This window comes from Micromys minutus, assembly GCF_963924665.1.
Source record: "Micromys minutus genome assembly, contig: SUPER_22_unloc_1, whole genome shotgun sequence".
NCBI classification, from domain to species: domain Eukaryota; kingdom Metazoa; phylum Chordata; class Mammalia; order Rodentia; family Muridae; genus Micromys; species Micromys minutus.
In genome coordinates, this window is record NW_027667990.1 from 3,793,518 (window position 1) to 3,819,579 (window position 26,062).

A 26,062-nucleotide genomic window follows, 5' to 3' on the forward strand; every position below is an offset into this window, starting at 1 on the left:
TTTTTGGAGAATGGATGTTGTCATTTTTTCCTTCGTGCACAGGGAAAGCAGCAGATGTTGGAGAAGCGATTCCGTATCCACCTACGAAATTTCTTCAGTCGCCCAATCTTCTGACAGGGAGATGTTATTTCAATTTCAGAGTCTTGTGAAGTAGTCGGGAGTGTTTCGATTTCTAATACGTTGTTACACACACATGGGCCAGCCACTGCTCTTGAATGTGGGACACTGCTAGAAGCTCTGCTCTGCTTACAGGGGTAATGCAGAGCAATGGGAGGCAGGGACACACTCCTGGCCAACTTGTGTCCCGATGGTTTCAGTGGAACAGGCCCCTGCTCTCCTGAGGGCCTGATGTGGAGGAGGCCAAAGTTTGGCTCACTGGCCCTTCTCTTTAGGGGAAGAGTATGTGTTGGGGATGCGGATGGTGTAGGACAGGGATCCACAGCCTTGGCTGAAGAGGGAGATCCATGCTTATGCCCTAGGTCTACATGTGCTTTTAATGTTAGATATGCACCCATTGGTGCATCGTATTTCTTTTTGTGCAGGGAATTCAAAATCTGGATGGCATTGTATCCCATGTCACACAGCATATCAATGATTTTGAAGTCTGGGTCTATCTTGGTCAAGATGGTTATTTCGCACTTCCTCACCCATGGATGGTTTTCAATTTCTTCGATGGAAGGCCTCATCTCTGGGGGAACCGTGAGGACTTGGTGGATCAGGTTCTCCAGTTGTCCAGAGAGTAAACGTGGAACAGCATAGGTCCCTGTTAAAATATTTTTACTGATCTCTTTGATGGTCTCTCCTCTAAACGGGAAGAACCCTGCTGTAATAAAAAAGAGCAGCACGCCCAAACTCCACACATCCGCCTTCTTTCCCTCGTAGGGCTCCCTTAATATAAGCTCTGGGGCAAAATATATTCTGGCTCCACGTGGCACTTTCATTAATCTCCCAGGTCTGCATCTCCTGGCTAGGCCAAAGTCTATTATTTTGATATTACCTTTGGCATCTCTTACTATGTTATCCGGCTTGATATCTCCGTGTACAATATCTCGTTGGTGGCAGAATTTTATTCCCGAAACTATCTGTCCAAATGTTTTTTTTGCCTCCTCCTCCGACAGTTGGCCTTGGTCTCTTACTATTTCAAATAAGTTTCCTCCTGGGACATATTCCAATATAAAATGTATGTTACTTGCTGTTTCTAAGACTTGGAAAAGGCGAATGATGTAAGGATGTTGTAGTGTCTCCAATATTGCTCTTTCTGTCTGGATCCACCTGATGTTCTTCTCGCTAATCTGTACCGTTTTGATGGCAACCAGAGCCTTGGTTTTCAGGTGCCAGGCCAATTTCACAGTGCCAAATGAACCCTGGCCAAGTAAGAAACCCACATTATACTGACTTCTCAAAGTCTCTGTTTTTAAATTGCTGTCCATTAGGCTGTTCCCTGTGCTCTGGTGCACAGAGGTTGTGAGATAATACAACCTGAAAATGAAATATCTAGTCAACTCTGAACGAGTCCCACAGGTCACCCAAATCAGCTTCCTGCTCTATCTGGACAAAACTCACAGGCTAGTCCACAGTCTTATACTGAGGACATTCATTCTTCTATCACAGTGGTTCTTTGTGAGGTCAGAGCATGAACTTCACCATGGAGATAGGGTTATCCTGCAGTGTGGCTGTTTCCACTCTGAGCCACAGGGTTATTTCCACTTTCATGAAAATGAGACTATCCTCTATCATCTTCTTCAGCAGATCAAAAGACAGATATTTACTTGTTTAGAAGTTACAGGCTGCAGAGGGCATCTGCTGCACCAGGGAAGTGTTTTAAAGCTGCAGCCAGAGAGAGAGCTTTGGTCAGCTCTGCACCCTCCAGCTTTTTAGGCTCTTGAGCCTCCAGTTAGAGGAGCAGCACCTGGGAGGTGCACTGAAGGTCCAATAAGAGAGCCCTTGTTTAGTCCTCTTCAGGATATTTATTGATTAATTTATTTATTCCTATCACTTTCCAAAATAAAGACAGTTTATGATGAGTGCTTGGACAGTTCAGAAGCCTCCCTCTGCAAATAAGGAGGCCCAATCAAAGTGCAATGATCAAACAGGAAGGAAGCACTGGGACTCAGAGCAGGAAGGGCCCTGGGCTCCCCAGTGGGAACCGTTTCTTCTTGCCTCTACTACTTTACTAAAACTCTTCTTCTTGCCTTTGTTCTGGGATCTGTTTCTTTTGTTGCAACCTCCCATTCTTCCTCTGAACTTTGTCTGAAGTTCCTCCTCCTCTTCACTGTTCCTGCCTGTGTTTCTGATAGTTCCTGCATCCACAATGCTGTCCCCTGAAAGCACCATGGCTGCCATCCTGCTTACCTCTGCCATCTAGATAGTCTTCCAGAGTTCCTTCCCAATGGTGGGTTACTGGTCCCTGGATCAGGCAGGGCAGGGGCGCACTTTCTGTGTGCTCTCTGCAGAGATTTCTCTGACCCCTGGCTAGTCGGAACCCCTTCTCCTCAGGCTTGTATCTCTGGGTCTCCGCTGGTCCTCGTCAAGACTCCACATTCTTTGATGAACAGCTCTGAACCACCATGTCTACCTTAGGCAGTACCAGTGGTTGCCACCAAGACTCGAAAATTGCCATTGAAACACCCTTCAGTGTGATTTCCTTTGGCTTCTTTGTAATGTAGCCATGTACAGACTGGACATCGTGCTTTATGAATGTGTTAGGCAACAGCTCCTTGACCTCCTCCTTTTTATCAGAGAAGATGGGTGTGTGCCATAGATGACCACTGTGCACTCAGATCACATCCCCAATCCCCACTGCCCTCTCTGTCCTGTGACACTTAATCTCCAGGTGTCCACAGTTATGGCTGCTTCCTGAGTCTTCATCCCTATCAGGTCCAGCTGTTTGTGTGCACATTTTGTGTATTTCTTCAAAACATTAAAATCCCATGAGGTCAAGTTTCAGAGAAAAGGCAGTGTTTGGGGGTTGTCTTCAAAAGCTTTCTTATTTGCCACACATAAAATTTCGTCCACTTGATTAGCAAAACCCATATCCAAATAGTATTACCACAACCTGGGGTTCCGAACAGAAATCACCCCCACTATGCACTCCTTCAAAATGACCACCTTAGGTAGTTCCAACCGAAGAACAAATTACTGATAGCTTTTTGCTGATGTCACTGTAGTCTCTGGTCATTTGATTTGCTAGTTCTCTTCTAGGTCCAGGAATAGAAGTTTTTTTTTTTTGTAAGTTGCTTTTCTATACTATCATATCATTGGCAAATAGTGATACCCTGACTACTTATTTGACAAGTTGTATCCCCTTGATTCCATTTTGTTGTCTTATTGCTCTAGGTAGAAGATTGAGGCCTTTTTGGATAGATACAGGAGAGTGGGTCTTGTTGACTTCTCATTCATCTTATTGGGATTGCTTCATGTATCTCTCCATGTTATTTGATCTTGCCTGTTGCTTTGCTCTATGTTGCTTTTATTATGTTTCAGTTTGTGCTTTCAATTCTCGGTCTTTCTAGTACTTTTAACATGAATGCCTGCAGTATTTTGTCAAATGCATTTTCAGCATCTAGGAAGAGAACCATGTAATTTTTTTCCTTTGGTTCATGTATGTAGTGGGATAATTTAATATATTTTCATATATTGAATGACTCTTACATCCCTAGGATTAGGGCTAATTGATCGATTATGGTAAATGGTGCTTGAGATGTTTTCTTGGATTGAGTTTGTAAGAATAGTAATGTGTATTATTGGAACAACATTCATAATCAGAATTGGTCTGAAGTTTTCTTCCTTTGTTGGGTCTTTGTGTGGTTTAGGTATCAGAGTAATCATGCTTTCATAGAATGAATTAGGTATTGTTCCTTCTAATTCTACTTTAAGGAATGATTCTATTTTCTGGAATTCTTTTTTATGGAACACATGGAGTGTTGATGTTAGGTCTTTCTTGTAGGACTGGTAGAATTCTGCTCTAAAGCCATCTCTGTTGGGCTTTTTGAGTTGGGATGTTTTTAATACCTTCTTCTATTCCTTAGGGGATATGGGACTGTTTATATAGCTTATCTGCTCTTGGTTTAACTTTGGAACTTGCAGTCGTGAAAATAATATATTTCATCTAGATTTTCCAATTTTGTTTAGTACAGACTTTTGTTGTAGGATCTGATGATGTATTTGAATTTTCTGGGTTTCTTGTGTTACTCTTTTCATTTCTGATTTTGTTAATTTGGATACCTTCTTTGGGTCCTTAAGTTAGGCTAGGGATTTATCTCTCTTGTTGTTCTCAAAGAAACAGATTTTGGTTTTGTTGATTCTTTGTTTCATTCTCTTTGTTGCTATTTGGTTGGTTCTGGCCCTGTGTTTGACTATTTCCTGGCATCTACTACTCTTGTGTGTGTTAGCTTCCTTTTGTTCAAGAGTTTTCAGATGTGCTGTTAAATTGCTAGCTTAAGATCTCTCTGATTTCTTTACCAAGGTACATAGTTCTATTAATTTTCCTCTTAGCCCTGTTTTCATTATGTCCCATAAGTGTAGGTATGCCGGGTCATCAGTTTCATTAAATTTCAGTAAGTCTATAATTTCTTTCATTATTTTTTCTCTGGCCAATTTACCACAGAGTAGAGAGTTGTTCCGTTTCCATAGATATGTGGGTTTTTCTGGTATTTTCATTATTGTTGATATCTAGTATTTGTCAGTGGTGATCTCATAGGATGCACTGGACTGTTTCAATAAACTTGTATTGTTTGAGGCTTGTTTTGTGACCAATCATATGGTCAATTTTTAAACAGAAACCATGGCCAGATAAGAGGGAGATATTTCTTTTGGTTTTAGGTTGAAATGTTCTGTAGACACTTGTTAAATCTATTCGGTTCATGACCTCTCTTAGTTTCATGGTATCTCTGTTTAATTTCTGTATCAAAGTCCTGGACATTAATGAGAGTGAGGTATTTAAGTCTCCCAGTATTATTGTGTGAGATTCAATGTGTGTTTTGACCTTCAGTAAAGTTTCTTTTATGAGTGTGGAATACTTTGTTTTGGGGCATCAATGTTCAGGGAGTGTTTTTTTCTTTCTTTTTTTCTCTTTTTTTTTTAATGTCTCTCTCCAGCCTCCCATGCTAAAGATGTCCGAAGTATGTAGTCAGAGCCTAAATAGTTATTTTTGTGAAGAAGTTCCTGACACAACTCTCTCCACAGTATAGTGCTGTTCATCAATAGATTCTCTTGAAGCAGGGTAGGACCATCTAGAGAAAGGGCTCCTGGAAAGATCATTTCTGTTAGTGGAGATGATCTTATTTTGGTTTCCAGATCTCCTGTCCCAGGATTAATCATCACTGGTCATTCCAGCTTTAGGATGACCTACTGCCCTCCACTGGTTGTCATTCTTGCCTGCACTTTCATGAATAGCTTAAAAAGGAGTCATAGACACAGCCAGAGAGAGTCAGAAAGAGAACGAGAGGGAGAACTAAATATAATGTTTTGGAAACAAAGGAATAGACATTTAGTGTAAAGTTCTGTAAATAAGCACTTTATATATTTTTAATTTTATGCCAATCTGTGTGGCATGGTGAGAAATCACACTGTCCCATGAGATTCTATGGAGCAAACCAGGTGAAAGACCCTCATCTAGAGTACCTTTACCTGAGGAGACCCAAGGACCCAAGAACCAGCTGAGACCACTGGATGCAAGTCACAAGAGGGTTTATTGCTCTCACATGGGTGTCCGTGTGCGACAGCCTATTGGAGGACTGGTGCGCCGGACAAAGGGACAGTTTTCTTTTCATAGGGCTTGTGGGGCAGATGTGAGGGACAGAAGCAGAAGCATAGTTACATGGTTCTAATTGGTTAGTTTAAATGTGGCCAAGGAGTGAGTCTAAGGACACGGTTCCAAAGACACTGCTCCTGGTGTCAGCTGGGGCTGCAGTTTTTCTGAGAATAGCTGCTTTGAGCTTCTCTGAGAGCAGTTGCCTTATAGGGCTTATTTGGGGGCTTTCTGTTCTCTGTCTGTCGCAAGCTGGCTGCCCATCAGTATCTTGTTTGGCCACCTGGGTCCATGACCTGGCCCGCCCTGTGTGCACAGCCTTGAAGAAATGGCGTTATTGTTGCTAAGTGGGGGTCTTTCATAGGGGCTACATTTCATCCACTGAACAAGCATTTGTCCATGCAGGAAGAATATATTTAATCAAAATGGACAAAGATAACCGATAAGTTAATCTTGAATTTCAATTTATTCCTATAAGATGATATGGGTGTGCTAGCAAGACAATGCAGTTGAAAGACAGGATGCTCTTTCACAGGACTCACATGGTGGTTCCAGGCCCTACATTGTGGCTAACAACATCTTTAATCTCCAGGTCCAGTGGATGAACACATTCCTCTATTGTCCTCACATACCAAGGGCTGGAATGGCCTGCCGTCATGTAGGCAAGGAAAACACTCATTGATGCCAAGTGAAAATTAAAAAAAAAAATTAAAAAGTAAAGAAAAAACATAAGTTCCTGCCTTAATGGGCAGGAATAAAAGAAACATTGACTACTAGAAAGCAAACAGGTTAAGAGGAGGACATGTCAGTCCTATGGCTTTTTCCTGGGTACTCCCCTTCTTGTCCACATTACCTCTCACCTACAGAAAAATCTAACAAAGATCAATTAGTGCTTGTAGAACTCTTGACCTCAAGACCTGCTTTAGTGCCAGTCCTGACTTCCTTTGGTGATGAACAGTGATATGGAAGTGTAAGCTGAATAAACCCCCTTCCTCCCCAACTTGCTTCTTGGTCATGATGTTTGTGCAGGTGATAAACCCTGACTAAGACAATATGTTCAAAGGAGCCAATCATAGGTCTTCCACAAGAGCAATGAAAGCTCTTAACCACATAGTCATTTCCCCAACCCTGTTTTCTTTCTTTTTTTTTCTTTGAAAATATATGCACATGTATATATGGTGAGTTTATTCCTTCTGTATCTGACTCTCTTCTTTATTATGAACATATTTTCTGTTCTTTTACAACTTTATTTTACAAATCAAAGACAAATGTACAGATTTTAAGCATTTATGCATAAAAGTATGAGAATTCATTTTTGTCAGTACTTGATTCTTTTTAAAGATTTGATAGGATGCATTACAATCTTAGTAGTTACAATGAGCATAAAGTACCTGTAAAACCAGATGTCACCCGGAAATAGTCAAAGTTTTCCCGGTGTGTAAAGATTAAGCATAAAGGTTTTTCCTCTTCTTTTTTTTCCTTGAATTTCATATAGTCTGTGAGTTATTTTTGGGGTGTTCAGAGCTTTCTGGGGTTAGTATCAAATTATCAGTGACTGCCTATTATGTTACTTCTTTTGTGACTGGGTTACCTCATTCAGGATGATGTTCTCTAGATGCATCCATTTTCTTAAGAATTTCACATTTTCAAACCATTGGTCCCGATTTTCTTCATAGACAATTTTATTGAATATTTTATGTCTTTACAGTACAACTGTTATCCCCTTTCCCTGTTCTCTTATTCTGTCCCCTGGAGGCTCATTTTAACCCCCTTGCATGCTTCTGTAAAAGTTCTCCCACTCCCAATCACACAATCCCACCTCAACCACCTGGAATTTTCCCACACTGGCGAAAAGGTGCCTTCACAGACAGGACCATGTGCTTCTTCTATTGGTGCCAGTCAATGCCATCTTATGCTAAATATGTCACTTGATCCATGGATCCCTCCATGTGTACTCATTGGTTAGTTGTTTGGTACATGGGAGCTCTGGGGGTGGGTGTAGTTAGTTGATACTGTTGTTTTTTTTTATGGGGCTGTAAATCTCTTCAGCTACTTCAGTCCTTACTCTAACCTTTATCTAATTCCTCCATTGGGTCTCCTTGTACAATTCAATGATTAACTGCAATCATCCTTATCCCTGGAGACATACCTATCAGGCTTCTATCATCAAGCATGTCTTGACTTCAACAATGGTGACTGATTTTGGTGGCTGCATATGGGATAGATCTCGAGATGTAGCAGTCTCAGTGTGACCTTTCCTTCAGGCCCTGCTCCCCTTTTGGTCAATGTCACTCCTCCTGTGAGTATTTCTTCTCTCTTCTGAAAGGGACTGATGGATCCACATTTTGGTCTTTCTTCTTCTCGAGCTTCATATGGTATGGGAATTGTTTCTTGGGTATCCCAAGCTTTTGAACTAATATTTATTTATTGGTGAGTATATACCATGGATGTTCATTTGTGAATGGGGTACCTCACTCAGGATGATGTTTTCTAGTTCCATCCATTTTCCTAATAATTTCAAGTAGTCATAGTTTTTAAGAGCTGAGTAGTATTCCATTGTGCAAATGCACCATATCTTCTGTCTTTATTCCTGTTGAATAACATCTGGGTTCTTTCCACCTTCTGGTTATTATAAATAAGGCTTCTGTGAATGTAGTGGAGCTCATAATCTTGTTAAACGTTTCTGCATCTTTTGGGTATATTTCTAGGAGTGGTATAGTTGGATCCTCATGTAGTACTATGGCCAATTTTCTGAGGAACCACCAGAGGGATTTCCAGGGTGCTTGTAGCAGCTTCAAATTTCACCAGCAATTATGGAGTTTTCATCTTTCTCCACATCATTGCTAGCATCTACTGTCACCTGATTTTTTTTTCATCTTAATTATTCTGACTGTAGTGAAGTGGAATCTCAGTGTTGTTTTCATTTGCATTTCCCTGATGACTAGGAATGTTGAATCATCCTTAGGTGCTTCTCAGCCATTTTATATTCCTCAGTTGAGAATTTTTTGTTTACCTCTGCATCCCATTTCTACTAGGATTATTTTGTTCCCTGAAGTCTAATTTCTTGAGTTCTTTGTATATATTAGATATTAGCCTTGATTGGGTGAAGGATTGGTAAAGACCCTTTCCCAATCTGTTGATTGCTGTTTTGTTTTATTGACATTCTTTGCCTTACAGAAGTGATGCAATTTTATGAGGTCCAATTTCTTAATTCTTGATTTTATAGGATAAGCCATTGGTATTCAGTTAATGGAATCCTCCCCCATTTTCATGTGTTTCAGGGTCTTGCCCACTTTCTTTTTATCAGTTTTAGTGTATCTTCTTTATTTGGAAGTCTTCTACCCACTTGAAATTGAAATTTGGATGAGGACAGTTGCATTCTTCTACACGCTGACCTTCAGTTCAAACAGCACCATTTATTGAAAATGCTTTCCTTTGGATGATTTTAACTCCTTTGTCTAAAATCCACTGACTATATGTATGTGGATTCATTTCTGGTACTTCAACACTATTCCACGGATCTTCTTGCCTGTTTGTGTATCAAGACCATGCACTTTTTATTATGTGGATCCTTTCAGTCCATGAGCATGGAAGATCTTTTAATCTTCCGAGATCTTTGTCAATTTTTTTCTTCAGACACTTGAAGTTCTTGTCATACAGATTTTTCCTTGCTTGGTTAGAGCCACAACAAGGTACTTTATACTAATAGGGACAAATGTACAGGGCAAGTTTCTGATTTCCTCTTCCCACTCATGTGTTGGAGCTCTTCCTAGCTTATTTCTTTTCTGAGCTATAGTAAACAGTGCAGCAATGAGCCTATATGACTGAGTATCCCTGCTTCATATTGATGTATCAACCAGCAGTCCCATTTTACTTGTTCTGAGGAAGTTTCCTCTTTTACACGGGAGTCACTGATGATTGTGAGTCACTACTTGTGTGCTGATACTGCAACCCAGGTCGTTGGCATGAGCAGACAGTATTTTTCACTCTTTAGGTGTCTCTTAAATTCTTACAATGTAGGGTTCATGGATGGCCTGATGCATGACTTGGATCTTTAGTCAACATTTGGTTAGGAGATAAACTCAGGTATTTTGCAAGAACAATGATAGCTCTTAAAAACTTAACCATTTCTTTTGCCCACAAATGTTCAGAAAAGGTTTTGCACATGAATATTGTGGAGTATATTTCTTTTTTACCTCACTCACCTCCCTTTGTCACCCACTTCCCATCACATTGGTTCCATTGTCTCCATATTACACAAGATTACATCAACTTTATGTATGTATGATGACTTAATATGTTCATATAGAATTCAGGACTGTGGCTAGTTTGATATACTTATGTGATTTTCCATGACTGCTTCCATTGTCCAGATAATGACTTCTGCTAATCCCATCTTGTATGTGTACTATATTTCATTTGTCCACAGCTCTGGAGATGGGTGTCTGGTTTCAATTGTTTGGTGTCATACTTCCTAGTGTAGTGCGCAATGATGTGCAATACCTACCTCTGTGCTATGTTGGCATCCATTATATACCATAGAGTAGTACAGCTAGGTCATATTGACAATCTGTGTGTTCTGAGAAACCTGCATCCTGATTCACACAGTCACTAGACCAGCTCACATTACCATTACCAGTGTCTAAGGCCCTGTTGTCTACCACATTACCAGCATTCATTCTTCTGTTTTCTTAGTAAACAATAATTTGTTTAATATTTAAAAGTTCAAAGGGCTTGTCTCAAACATATTCATCTCCCCTTCTTCCAAGTGTTACCAAAAATGCATTGGCATTACTACCCAACATCCTCTGTTTTGTGACATAACCGGAGGGGGTTCTTGAATTCCAGTCCCAGCATGACAAATATGTTTCTGGTGGGCTGTGCCTTTACTAATTTCTCCTCTCTTGTTAAATCCTTACATTCCATTCTTTAGTTTAGCAACCAATTCCATTAGCTTATTTCACTCTGTCTTCTTTCTGAGGCTCCTACCCAGGTCCAGTTATCATAGAATTGAACTTCAGCAATCAGAATCCGCTTTTAACTCACCTATTTGCCATGCCCAGTAACAACAATCCAGTGTATTCTACCCACTGTAACCTTTTCCTGTTTAAAATCTGAGATATTGATTATTTGCTGCTGTGCCTGAGTGAGTCAGAAATTAGCCACTTTAAATCAACAGTGAAAAACATGTGTGTGTAAGTGTGCATTTGTGGTCTCAGTTTAATCCTGTACCTGTAGTGAGCATTCTCTATTCCTCCTGTGTATTGTTCCCTTCAAAACATTCCCTGTGAATATGCAAAACATAAATCTACCCACTGCATATAGGAAACAAAGAACATAGTATAGATACCACAAAGCCTAGCTTTGTGATGCAATGACAATTATTCCCAGGGATATGGAGTGGAAGGTGACTCAATGGAAGAGAGAATCAAAGACAGAATCATCATCAAAGCTAGTCCCAGAATGGGTTACAAGCTTACTAAAGCTGGGAACTTGGAGCACACTTCACAGTCTGAGAGTAGCTTAATAGGTAGATGAGTACCTGTTACAAGTAGCAGTTTGTTTAAACTTTTTCCAGGCAGCATGGCAAGAGGTGGTCTGGTTTCAGTTGTCTTTGTTCCTTGGTTTGTGTGAGAGAGACTCTGAGGGCTTTGGGTTGATTACATCCTGAAAAGAAGAGATCTAAAGAATCTGGTCAGTTTCAGGAACTTCCTGGAGCTATTTTGCAGGTTAATTCACTGAACCTGAGATTGGGGAACGTGGGCGTGAATTAACCTTCCAGGTTAATTCACTGCAGAAAAGAATGTTTCAATCTCTCAGGCAAAGTATACAGAAGACACATACCTGATACCACTCAACTCTGAGAAGTTGTTTGGTCTTCCTCTTCAGCACCCTTTCCTATACTTCTCCTCTTCATATTCATATTCTTCCTCTCCCTCACCTTCCTGTTAGTTCCTCCTCATGCTCCTTTCCTCATTCCTTACCTCCTCATCATGTTTCTTCTTGTCTTTCTCTCAGGTCCATATTTTATTACCCAATAAACCTAAGTCATGAAGTCTGGGTTGGGGATCATTGCCCTCTCAGGGATTGCATCAAAGAAAAGACTTTCCCTTCCCTATCCCCTGTCAAGTGCGAGCCATTTCTCGCCTTGTAATTGGATTTTTTGTCCAAGTCCTCAGTTCCCTATTCATGAGATTCTTCCTGGTGAGCTTGCTTAGCTCTCATGCATGCTGTAACCATCACTGTGTGTTTCTATTTCCAACAACTTGGTGGTGTCGGTGTCCTTGATGTTAACTACAACTGTGGCATTTACAGTCTTTCTAGCTCTCATCCCAAAGATCTCTGAGCTTTATCCTGGTTGACATTATAATATTTTGGTGTATGTCTCTCTCTCTTTGTGTGTGTGTGTGTGTGTGTGTGTGTGTGTGTGTTTGTGTGTTTGCATGTGTGTGAGTGTGTGAGTGAGTGAGTGAGTAAATGTCCCTCCACATGGCACAATCATCCTATCTTCCATTTTTCCCTGGTTCATTCTTCACCCTCGCCCACGTTCCCCAATCTCAGGTTCAGTATTTTTCTGTGGAAGCTGTAGTATGTCACCATTTGCTCCACACATTTTTGCCTGCACATTTTCATTATGATGCCTGTTTGGCATTGTATGCTATGTCAGCTACTCTGTCAACACTGGAATTTCAATGGGACTCTTCTCTGGTATCTTGTTGTCATGGAGATTATCTATATTATATAAATCCTGGAGTTCTGGACGTGTAGAATTGGCCACTTCTTGTACTACAGTAGTTCACCAATGATCTAGATATTGGTGTGGGACAATTCAAATGCCTGGATCTGTGCATGAGAATTATCTGAGTTTGTCATGTTGTGAGCTCTAGCCTCCTTCAATGGCAGTGCCTATGCATTATTCCTTGCAAAGAGGGAGAGCTCTACCCTACTGCCTAGGTGAGGTGCCAGTCCCAGTGTTTCAAGTATTGCAGTTAAGGAGGACATGGATGTTCCTTGACAGTGACCACAGGGCCATCTCTCCTGCCTGCCATAGATGTCAGTGGATGAATGAGCAGAGAGGGGTCTTTCCCTCATCTTTACTATTGCATAGTATACAAGAAGCAAGACCCTTGGGGGCTGCTCATACACAATCTTTATGTACAGGGCTAGCTCTGATGAACTTCCCGAGCACGATCCGGGGCCTGAACTCCCCAGTGATCTAGTAAGTGAGTGGCAGGAGCAGCTCTCTTGCTCTAGTCACACCAGAACCAAGTCTTGTCCTTGCCATAGGTGGTGAGGTACAAGGGCTGAGCAGGGAGTCTATTTCTTTTCCACAGCACTAGATTGGCAACAGGTGGCAGCGCCACCTCTCCCACACTTTCTCTGACTGAGGGCACACACTCTCCCCAACTGTGAATATGGTTTATCATTGGAGCTCTTGCAGATGGCTATAAAGAATGCCACAAGGCACTCTTGTGCAGTACCTGACAAGCCCCACGGGGCGTTTTCCTGGACAGCATGCATATGATGATTCTTTTTAGCAGGAAAATCTCCAGACCTTGTTTGAAACAGATTGTCCTTGTTTTGCAGTCAGATACCCCACTGATTATTTTGAACCTTATGACTAGGCTAAACCAGCTATACTAACCAGTTTTTCTCTTTTGAAGAGTAGCTTTCTTGTGCAAGACCACTCATACTTGCCCAGAACACAGCTAACTAAAACTTGCCCTTCTTCTCAGGGATCTTACTAACTTTGGATAGTCATGTCGCTCAGGAAAAAACAAAACTTGTACCTGGTTTTAGCCCCACTTGGTAACACTGACATTCCTCCCTCCTGCATGGTGAGTTCTGCTTCCCAACTATTACTTTTTGGTATTTGTCTTGTTTTAAACCAGAGAGTGAAGCCGCAAAAAAAGAGTGTATTTTCACCATTCCCCAGGCTTCTTTAACCTGGCTTTATGCCCAACACTTACCAGGATTATGAGGCCCCGGAAAATGTTTGTCCAGCTCAAAATAAAATTTTTCGGGGGCTCAAAATGTTGCTTTTATTGTGAGGTTGGCCTCAGATCTTGGGAATGAATCTTCAAAGGTTTAAACAGTTTGAGCATCTAAGTAGGTCCTGAAAACTGGAGATTGTTCAAAAGGTTTAAAACAACCATGAGTGTGAAAGAGAAAAGCAAAGAAATAATAAAATAGACCTCAGATTAAGAAGCCATAGATACCAGGCAATAAATAGGACAGATGGATGACTGGTCCTATGACACTGACACTACAGAGGGTGTAATTGCTTGTTGAGTGGGCCTTTCTCTGTAGCAACAGCGATGGATTTACAATACTCAAATAATCAGGCACTTTTTTTGGAATAGCAGCATATCTAGTACTGTTAACTTTGGCCTAGCCAGCCTGCTGCCAGACATTAACTTGACAGAGCCTCTTTGTGAGGACAGAGGAATTGTGGCCATCAAATTCCCTCAGCCTAGATGGGGAGATATAAGGCAGTGTCTTTGTGATGCTGCACTTGGTGCAGACAAGTTATCTAGCTCTGAAGCATCCTGGGGGAAAGATACATTCTACCTTCTTCCCCAGGGCATGTCACTTAAGTTCTAGCTGCTCGACCTTGTAGCTCAGCTCATCCAGATGGGAATAGCAGTTTGTTTTCAGCTTGTAGTGGAGCCATGGGACCTCTTAGTGAATATCTCTTTAGCTGCTGCAGGTGGAAAAGACAAGCCCCATTATTTGAACATCATGCAACATGAGACCTGGAAGGATGGAGTGCTTCTTCTCCTAGGTATATGTGCACAAGACTGGCAGGCTGACATGTTTGTCAAGGAGAAGTTCTGTGGGCCTCTGAATATTGACGTGGACAGTGCTACTGGTAGCTTTCGCTATGGTTCCTCCCCTTGTTGACTTGGCATGGAAAGAATTCTCACAGGTCCTCTATCTACCAAATGTCACTCACTGACCAGGGGATTCTCTATAGCTTCCCAAATAATGCTTAATATTAAGGCTTTGCCAAAAATGTCTGAGGTTTAAAACCTAGTTATTAGAATTCTTTTACTGGGATACCAGACTTTTACCACAGATATTCTAACTCCCAAGACAGGAAGTCACGTAGAGTAGGTACTGATAAGATATTTCAAGTATGAAATGGATGTGAGGCTGGAACCTGAGATTACCTGTGTCTGTCAGTTTGTGAACAGTTGTATGACTCACTGTTTTGGCTCAGAACTCTTTATGTGGTTTATCCCAAATAATGCTTCACTTGTTCAGAAAAACATCTGAGAGGGGTCTTGGCTCTAATCTGTGTTTGAACAGAAAATGAGTGAAAGGATCACATTCTCTGATGATGAACTGGACTATAGGTTTTCTATCCTCTTGTCTGCTGGGCCTGGGGAAACTGGGTTTGGCATCTAATGCGTGGTATAAGGTCAGTAACCATATGGAATGTTTGGGTGGATTATTTAAAATCTCTCTTGATATGTCTCTGTATAGAGAGAAATAGGAAATTATTGCTTACTCTCCTGATCTTGAGCATGGTTGGATCTCGGAGCTCAAACAACTCTACCAAGTAGTACATCAATATCAATATCCAGAGTGCCATAAAACCTCTAGATCGATGGAACACGGTTTAGTGGGTAGGGATGTATTTTCAGGAAGTAAGAGGATGACTCATACCCATGATTCTCACAATCATGTCTGGCTTGGGTTCCAATTTCTGTCTGGCTTCAAAAGGCTGTACCAAAAGGGAGCTTTGTGCCTTTTCTGAGATTAGACCCACCTGCCTTGTCTGGAGCCATTTTGTCTGCTTTTGTGAAAGTTTCCCTATAAGGCAGAGTCAAGTCAGGCCAGTTTTATACTGGCAGATTTCCTAGTTTACTGAGGCATGGAAAGATAAGAGGGGATACACTTGAAGCTTATGTCCAGGAAATCAATTTTTTAATCTTGGAGGACAGAACAGGGAGAATAAAAAGGCCACCAGATGCTTAGAGATGTTGAATATATGTCGGCCATTTTCTCTGCTAGCTTGGGACTTCATTTCCCATGATACTTTTAAGTATAATTAGTCTCTGGGAGCACTGGGTCATCTGGTCAGCTGATGTTGTTCTTCCTTCCATTGCAATCCCCTTTCCTGCTCTAGTCCTACTGATAGCTCCCCCACCGGTGTCCCTGATTTCAGTCTGAAGGTTAGCTTCAAGCATCTACATCTAAATTGCTTTCCAGACCTTCCAAGGAACAGCCCAACCAGTCACTTTCAGAAAACACCTCTAGTTAAAGGCAACAGCATCACGTTAATGTCTGCAGACAGGATGGATTCACAGGTATGAAAGACCCTGGATGGCCCTTCCTATATAGTTTCTGCTCCATTTTTTGTCCTACTCTTCCTTTGGATAGGAATATTTCTGGGTTAAAATATTTGAGATGGGTGGCCCATCCCTTGATTGGGGGCCATGCCTATCTACTGCAGGAGTTCTCTAAAGGTCCTATCTCCATCATCTCTGCACATTTCGGCTAATATCCTTCCCACTGAGTCCTAGGAGCCTCTCATTTTCCTGTTGTCTGAGGCCCTCCAGTGGCTATTTCCAATTCCTCAACACTCCCCCTCCCTAGCTACATATTATTTGATGTTCTGATGTTCTACACCTTTCTCCCATCTCCTCCAGGACCTCATTCTAACCCCTCATATCCTTTGCCTCCTCTCTTTCCAAGGTCCTCCTCTCCCTTCACCTCCTGTGATAATCCTATTACTCTCAATGCAGGACTGAAACATCCAAGGGAACACACAAGGTGAACTGCAGGACAACATCCTCACAGGGATCCACAAAGTTCAATGTCCCATCTCTTATGAACTAAAATCCCTCATGTACTGACTTTTAACAGCTGCCCCAGAGATGGCACCTGCTAAAAGATATTCAGAAACACCATCATTCACCAAATATGAATGAGAAAAATTCACAGACTATTTCAAGTGAGACTTCTACAGGCCATACCATATTGGCCTTCTATGTCCTATGAATTTGGTATGACAACTATATATTCTGTGCCTCTATTTAGAAATGAGAGGATATAGGCCTGGCGATATTGCACTGTGAGTGACCTTGGTGCTGAGAGGGCTGGGCAGAGCTCACAAAGGACTTGCCGTGCAGCCCACAGTAGGGCCATACCCCTGACAGTAGATACTGGAAAGGATGATAGTGAAAGAGTAACACTCTTCGACTGTTGGTGGGGGTTGTAAGCTGAAACAACCTGTCTGGAAATCAGTCTGTTGGTTCCTCAGAAAATTGGACATAGTCCTACCTGAAGACCCAGTTATTCCACTACTGGTCATATATCCCAGAGACGCTCCAACATACAGTCAGGACACATGCTCCACCATGTTCATAGCAGCCTGTTTATAATAGCCAGAAGGTAGAAAGTACCCAGATGTCCTGCACTAGATGAATGGATAAAAAGTTGTGGTATATTTACACAATGGAGTACCACTCAGCTATTAGAAACAATGTCTTCACGAAACTCCTAGGAAAATGGATTCATCTAGAGAATATTATCCTGAGGTAACCCAGTTCAAAAAAGAACAGACATTACATGCAGTCACTAATAATTAGATACTAGCCCAGAAAGTTCTGAATACCCCAGAAACAAGTCACAGACCATATGAATCTCAACAAACAAACAAAAAAGAAAAAAAAAAAAAAAAAAAAAAAAACAACCATAGGCCATAATTGAAATCCTCATTCCTTCTTAGGAAAAAAAATTGGTGTAAAGCACCCTTTAAGATGCAGTATACCAGGACCTTAAAACATTAATAATTCAAGAGCTAAAAGTTTAGCCTTGTAACAATTTTTGTATTAAGAATCATTATGTTTAATCTATATACAGCTAGAAAACTCTGCTGCTCCCATGTTCTGTTCTGTTCTACATGTGTTTAATGCTTATGGTAACTAATAAGATTTGAATGCATACTATCAAACTTCTAAAAGAATTAAATACTGACAAAAAAGTATTCATATTAGTTATGTCAAAATGCTTTTAAAATCTGTATATTTATCTCTGATTTAAAATAAATTTTTTATTAAAATAATAAAAATACAAAAAAGAATAATAAGGAAGTGCATCTTGAGGAAGAGCTATGTACCTTGTGTTGGTTTCATAGGTTCAAAAACCCAAACCATTCCTGTCCTGCCCAGGTTCTTCTTCCCACCAATACACACACACAAACACACACACATACACATGCACACACACATGCACACTCACACATACACAGACACACACACACACACACACACACACACACACACACACACACTACAGTGCCTGGTGATCAACCTCAAGGAACTCCTAGGAGTTGTATATATGACAGAAAACCCCTCATTTTGTTGAGAAGCCATGGAGAATCCAGGAAGTTAAACAAGGTAACAGAGGCTTCTTAACGCAGTGTTTCTTCTGCATTGCACCTATTTAAAACTTTTTCAGGTTCCTGAGAGTAAATATTTCATTGTCATGTTTAATTAAGAAAATCCATGAGAATGGCGTCTTGATTATTTGAATAATACTTTAATTATATCAATAAAATTGACATAATTTCATAACAACACAAGTCTAAAGAATAAAGCTAATTACTTTTGAACCCACCTATGCAAATACACAAATAGAAAGTTCCTCCTTGTTTCACTTGAAGATAGGAATTTGTAGCACTTTCTTTTACATTTTTTAATTTAGCATATACAGTACAAGATGAACCAATTCTTATTAGTACATGTGAATCAACCACATACTTTTCAGTTTTTATAATATTTCCCATGCATGGAGATGCCATTGCTTACTCATCCATTCTACCAGTCATGAACAGACATGGTTTAAAACAGTGCTACAAGAGAAGCCTTCACCTCAGTCACCCATTCTTTATGACATCATGGAACATGCCAGATAATGAGATTCCTAGAGAAAAATAGATGGATCATGAGATACAAGCATTTCCCAGGAGGCCATGGGCTCAAATTTTACTTGGTGCTTAAAAATTTCTTGGTAGGTTCTCATGCCAAATGTGTCCTTACCAAATTGGATACCAGAGAAAATATTTTCTTTATTAAATGATGCCACATGCCCAAAAACAGATGGATATTGAAAATCATGACAGAACTGCCATAGCTTGTGTTCAAAGAAAAATATTTGCATGCTGCCCATAGTCCTAACCCAAAACATAAGCCCAGAGTCTACAACAGTATGTGTGAGCTCCCATGAGCATAACACTGCTTTGATAAAAAGTTCCAGAACTATACAGAAAATTTCTATGAGGTGGAAATGTTCAGCTTCAGAAGAGAAACACAGAAAGAAAAGGATCACAGAGAGAAAATGTTAGTCTACACTGAGAAGGAAAGAATCACAGGATGTGAAAAACAGACTCACCACCAAACGGCCAGAAATAGGCAGTGGATCTTTGCTAGGGAGAGACTACACATTACAGGGGTTGATCCAGAGCATAACTGACAGACGGCATGATACTTAAGGGTGTGGAATGATGTGCTGATGGGTCTGGTCATTTACTCAAAAGTTGTGTCACCTTATACAATGTGTAAGTCTCTTCAGGCCTCTTGTTCTACAATCTGAGGCAGGGGAATAAGCACCACTCAGGGCAGCTGAGAAAATGTGAAGGTCACATGGCTATAGAGATGGTTAACATGTGCCTTGTGTGTAGAAATTTTGATGTGATTTGAACAACGGTTCCGTGTTGCTAGTGTGAGATGCTGCTAGGGAAAGTTATCATCAGGGAAACACAAGGTCCCTTCTTGATTTTATTGTTGTCCATGGTGTGCCTAAGCTGCTCAAGTTGCCTAAATGTCAAATAGCAGAACAGAGATGCCATGAAGATGGGATGGTTTCAGTGCTGCAATGATATTGCACCTCTGGGGCTCAGTGCAGATGAGGAAGAAATGCCCATTTTCACTCATGACAGATGTTCCTCTGACAACTGAGCTAGGTTGAAATAATAGATAACCCTATGGAGAGCATCCTACACAGACTCAATTATATGTGTGTTTTAGGATGGAAGGCAGACATAAGAGCAAGATAACCTGTTTGCTGGGTCTTTCTGCCAAAGAACCTGGGAAGCTAAAATGTGTAAGAGAAAAGTTAAAATAGATTCAATAGAAAATATTACATCTAGGGAACTGACTAAAGATTAGTTCTAATTAAAACACACCTAATACAAAGAACCTGAATCTGACAGGCACTTCACAGTAAGTTGGATGTCTGTCCTACTGACTTCTCCATTGCTGTGGTAAGATCTCTTGGCAAAAGACACATGGGAGACAAAGGGTTTGTTTTAACTAACAATTCTAGGTTGAAGTCTATCATTGTGGCAAAGTTTCGGTAGCAAAGGCTTGAGACATTTGGTGAGGCCTCATCCACAACCATGAACAGATAAATGAATGTGTGTAGGCTCAGTGGCTTCTGTGATTGTTTGTGCTCAGTTCAACTTCTCCACTTACGTAGTTCATTACCCTGTGTATATAGAAAGTTGCTACCATCAGTGAGATGAATCTTCCTACAGAATTAATTTAATTATAATAATCCCCTTTAGTCATGCTTACAGGCACAACCAATGTAGTCAGTCCCTTACTGATATGATGCTCTTTTTAGGTGGTTCTGGGTTGTGTCCAATTGACAAGGCTAATTACTCACCATGATGACATTATTTTGTAGGTGAAGGATACAAAGCCTGGAGAAATAATGGGTTTTAGGCCAAGACTGCACAGGGAGCCCTCATGCTATGAATATAAACCCTCTTGCTCAGGGATTATCAACATTGTTTCCATAATACTGGTTGTGGTAGATGGAATGAGAGTGGCTTCTGTTACCTCACATGTTTGAATTCTTAATTAACTGTCAGTGGTACTATATAGGAAGGATTAGGAGGTGTGGCCTCGATTGAGACAGGATTACTCCCGGGGATTGTCTTTTTAGGTTCAGAAAGACCATGCCATTCCCAGTGACCATTGGCTGCCTCCCAATAGTTTAAGTCCTCAGCTCCTGCTCTAGCACCATCACTGTCTGATTTCCTGATCTCATGCTTCCCACCATGAGGGCCCTGGACTATAATCCTATCTCACTAGATCCCAAATAACTCTTCCTTCTGTAAGTTTCATCGGTTGTGATGTCTCCACAGCAACAGAAATGTGACTAACTATGATGCAGTATCTAGCTGCTGACATCCTGGCTACTCCCCTGTCTGCTTATTTAGTTGGTTGAACGGAATTGAGGAATCCATGCATCTTGAATTTTAATCGGGAAGGTGCTTAGAATGTACATCCAAGCATGGGATTGTGTTCCTGTCAAAGTGTTTTCATCTCCTGACCCACAGGATGGGGCCTTCCCCTATTTACCTTGCTGGAGCTGATTCTGGCTGAGACCTGGAGAAAAATTTATTAGGCCTTGAGTGTGACACGATCATCTGAAGCTTCCATGCACCATAATGATGAGCAACGCCCTCTGTCATCTGCCTCCTCTGAGGAAGAATGCAAGAACTCATAAACTTATTTTACTGGTTGCCATGGAAAATTTTTGCAGTGTCAGCAGAAATGCTCCACAATACACAAAGCTAGCAAAAAGCTCCCCCAAGTCTCTAGCTCAGAATCTCCCTCAGCCCTAGACTGAAGCACAGTATTGCAGAGCCTTTACTCTGTTATTCAAGAAACAAAACATACACTATGAGATTCTTTGCTATCAATCACCTTACTAGGGTTCAGAGGGGAAATAGATTGCAACCACCTGTCCAAGTGGAACAGGCATGGGAGTAGATGGACTGAAAATTATTTCCCCGCTGACCATCTTTGAATAGTCTCCAAAGCTCTTTGTTTCTTTACCTCTCCAACTGCTAAAGTAGTACTAATCCCTCAGAATGGGGATGATGTGTGTTCTCAACAGCATTGTATTCCATGCTTAGCAATTTGACTGTTTTTAATTATGTGTAACTGTGTGAGCACACATTATTATGAGCATGTTATAGAGGACATGTGGAGTTCACAGGATAACTCGGATGCTGGTTCATCTTCTCCTTCTACATTGTTTGACCCAGGTCTTTGTTTTCTTCTGGTGCACAAAGGCTAGTTTCTGGATATTCTTCAGAATTTACCTTTTATCCTGCCTCTCAAGCCCGAGAGTTACAGGTGTGATACCAAACCTGAACTTTTACATTAATTCTGAGGATGCAGATATAATACCTCATCCTGGTACCATTAATCCATTTTGCCATGTTATAGTGCATCTTCAATCATGTAGAGCTATTAAAGAAATTTCGAAAAATTAAGCCTTCCAATCATCTAAAAAAATCTTGCTATGTGTAGAAAACATAACAGTTCTACCCTTGCTGACAAGCAAAGTTGAGATATATCCCAGGATTTCCTGACCTGTTGGGAGAGAGAAATCAGGCTTCATCCACAGCTTGATCAGTAGCAAACTATACATATCGAATGTGAAATACTTGCAATATCTAAACTTTACAGTAAAGAGGTTTTTCTCTAGAATAGTTTGTTATACAAAGAGCTAGCTCACTTTTTTTTTAGTCCTGCTAAGAACAGTGTATCTGGGTTCTTTTCAAATACAAGTATAATTTTCAAATACTAATACTACTACCATCTCTGGGTGTCATATTTTTAGAATGATGAAGGAGTGTACACATATCTGTTATTATGTGTAACAGATCCGTGTTCTACACTGTTCACTTGCTGTTGTATGAGGCAATCTTTCTTCCTGAATCCATCAAGGTCTTGGTACAAAGCAACAGAAATGGTTGGGTGACTAATACAAGACAGTGGATGCAAGCAGAGATGGGGATTCACAATGGAAAATGATAGGGTGGTACAGGGGTAGCCAGAAAAATGAGCCTTGACATATTGGAAAAAACCATGGGAGTCATGGATCTGACCCCCATGAGTCAGAAGTACACCGTCCAGTCTTTTATAATGCCACAGCTGTCACTGTCACACAGAGCAACCTCCTGTTGAAATTATCTTTCTTGTGCTACTTAGACTAGCATTTTGTCCTGAGACTAAAGGTAAATGGTAGATGGGGGAAACTATGGAGAGTTCTTACCTGGGGAGTTGCCAAGACGTTACTCATTCAAATATAACCACCCAAGAAGATGCTGAGGTACAGGGACTGGAGATATGGTCCAGGGCTTGGGTGTGTTGTCCTGCTATAACAGAGGCCTGAGCTCAGTTCCATGCACCCAATATGCAGGTTCACAACAGCCTGTAAACAAACTCCAGGGAATTCTCTTCCTCTGGTCTCTGCAGGAACTCATGTTCACAAGCCTACACACACATAACTAAAAATAAGGAAATCTCTTTTTAAAAATATGTGGAAGGAAAAGTAATTGACATTTCTAGAAAGCTATTTTTTACGTGGTCCTCATTTGACTGCTGACAAAGTTTCAGAATCAATAAATTGGCATGGTTCACCTCACAAGATCTTGTACAACTTACAGGACCAAAGCCGGCGATTTATGAAGTCTTCCACATTTTCTCCATATTTAAACACCCTTTGAGGTGAGAACAGTAGGAGAAAAAGGATTGGTTTTACTTGGTGTGGTGACTGTTGCAGACCCTTTTATTATTCAGATTTAATAGATGAATTAAAGTGCTAGGTGGCACTGAGCTCCGTGCATGGCAGATGAATATCATGAATGCAAACTTTTTGATGATGTATACTGAACACTGGCCACCATACACTGATGTTTCCATGGAAACCACTACAGCTCCTGCATCTAACCTCTACCTTTTCTTATTTATCGTGCAATAAAACATGAATACTTGGGCCGTAATTTGCTTGGCTTATCATCTAAACCTCTGTCCCACTCCTTCTTTCGTCATAAATGTAAGGTTCATAAAGTCATTGTCTTTAATAGCTGAGTAGTAATCCATTGTGTAAATATACCACACTTTCTGTGTCCATTCCTCTGTTGAAGGACATCTGGGTTCTTTCCAGGTTCTGGCTTTTATAAATATCACTGCTATAAACATGGGGCAGCATGTGTCCTTGTTAAATATTAGAGCTACTTTTGGGTATATGCCAAGGGGTGGTATAGCTGAGTCGTCAAAAATTACTATGTCCAGGTTTCTGAGGAACCACCGAACTGATTTCCAGAGTGGTTGTACCAGGTTACAACCCCCCAACAGTGGAGGAGTGTTCCTCTTTCTCTACATCCTCGCCAGCATCTGCTCTCATCTGAATTTTTGATCTTAGCCATTCTTACTGGTGTGAGGTAGAATCTCGGGATTGTTTTAATTTGCGTTTCCCTGATAACTAGGGATGTTGAGCATTTCTTTGGATGCTTCTCAGCCATTTGGTATTACTTCACAAAATTCCTAGGCAAATGTGATTTATCATGTGAGTGAGCTAACCCAGTCACAAAAGTACACACATGAAATGCAGACTGATAATTGGATACTAGCCCCAGAAAGCTCTGAGTATCCAAGAAACAATTTACAGACCTTATGAAGCTCAAAAAGAAGGAAGGCCAAAATGTGGAAGCCTCAGTCCTTCTTAGAAAGGAGAACAAAACACTCACAGGAAGAGATACAGGATCAAATGGAAGAGCAAAAAGGATCTTTCAGGGGCTGCCTATCTTGGGGATGCACCCCATGTGCAGCCTCCAGGCCCAATCACTGTAGCTCATGTTGGGCAATGCTTGCTGACAGAAACCAGATAGGGGTGCATTCTCAGGGTCTCTGCCAGAGTCATGCAGCTGAGTATGCTTGCAGCTAACCATCAAACTGAGCACGGGGACCCCAGTGAGGATGTTGGGGGGGGGATAAATGAGAGGGCTGTGCCCTCAAGGGAAGAACAAGATTGTTGACCAACAAATTCTTCACAGCTCCAAATGGACTAGAACACCAACCACTGAGCATGCGCTGAGAGGCCCAAGGCTCCAGTTGCATATGAAGGGCACATTTTCCAAATGTACAAGAAAGCCAAGGCACTGAGGAGGAGACGGTAATTGGGAGCTACTGCAACTTCGTGAAGACATGTAGAGGGGGGAGGGGAGCAGGGTGGGCAAAGGGGATAACATTTCAAAAGTAAATACAGAGAGTATCTGATAAATTTTTTTAATTTAAGGTTCTTTAGAATTATCTGTCCTGGCAAGAATTCTGCTTCCTTTTATCCCGAGCATTTTCATTTATTTTGAACACCAGTAGTGTTTTTTAAAGTAACTATATTTATAGGTTTAGATGTTGAAGTTAGAGGTGGAATGGTGGCACATGCCTTTTAAATCAGCATTCAAAAGACAGAAGCAGGAGGATCTCTATGAATTTGAGTTCAGCCTGGTCTACATAAAAAATTTAGGCCAGGCAGAGCTACATAGAGAAACCCACTCTCATAAAAAACAAACAAACAACCGTAGAAGACAGAAGAGCTTTGATGGAGATCTTCTTTGACCTTCTGAATGTCCCTGAGGCATAGAATATAACAAGAGACAAGGACCTGCCAAGTGTCCCCCCTGTCTGTTCTGGTTAAGCTTCTCGGTTGCCTTGTTCTCCAATCTGGATATCCTTTAACCTTGCTGTCTTAATTCACATCTCACAAATCTCTTCTGTAGAGAGTCCTGGCATAGTCGTGGCATCCCTTTTGTCGTCTTACTCCACAGCCCTCTCAGCTTACAGCAGGCTGACATTATCTTTGTATGTGTACTTGTATGTAATCAAGTCCTGCACCATCCCCACGCCAGGGTAAGAGCTTAGCTCCTTGTTGCTTCTTGTGCTTGTAGTCCTGTGACATTTGCTGACAGCAGGCTCACTGGTCTCTCAGAATCTCCTACTAAGGACCAGGGAAGTCAGGTGAGTTTCTTCGGATTATTTCTTTCTAGGATACTGAGCTTGATTATTGACACTCCCTGAGGGACATCTCACCCTCCTGGAATGGAGAAAGATCACTCTTTTGGCCACTTGAGGGCAGCAATAGCAAAGCATGCCTGCTATAGCATCTTTCCCTGGCTGGAGAGGGAAAGCCTACCCAGTGAGGTAGGAGGGGCTGGAGGGGCGGGTCTAGGTGTGGGGCCCTTTTTGCCCCAGCCAATGGGCTTTCCCGCATGGGGAACCAGGCTGCCCAGAGGAGGTGCTCTCTCACTGTGCATAGCAGCAACAGGGCTCTGAGGTTGCAGCACTTCCTCAGATCCTGTAATTGGAGGTGCCAGTCCGAGCTACACATGGGCCACCATACCTGGATGGTCGGTAAGCCACAGCAAAGTCGACTAGGTGGGTTTTCTGGCCATAGGTAAAACTCACCCCGAATCCGAGCGGCTGGTTCGTTCTCCCACAT

General features: G+C 41.4%; 1 protein-coding gene across 1 annotated transcript; it reads right to left on the minus strand.

Moving 5' to 3' along the window:
• Positions 1-20: 20 nt before the first annotated feature.
• LOC308435408 (putative sperm motility kinase W) lies at positions 21-26,062 on the minus strand (the record flags this gene model as incomplete). Its single annotated transcript, XM_080942649.1, has 2 exons — positions 21-1,364; positions 25,964-26,062. 2 exons carry the CDS (start codon positions 26,060-26,062, stop codon positions 21-23), a joined length of 1,443 nt encoding a protein of 480 aa, XP_080798775.1.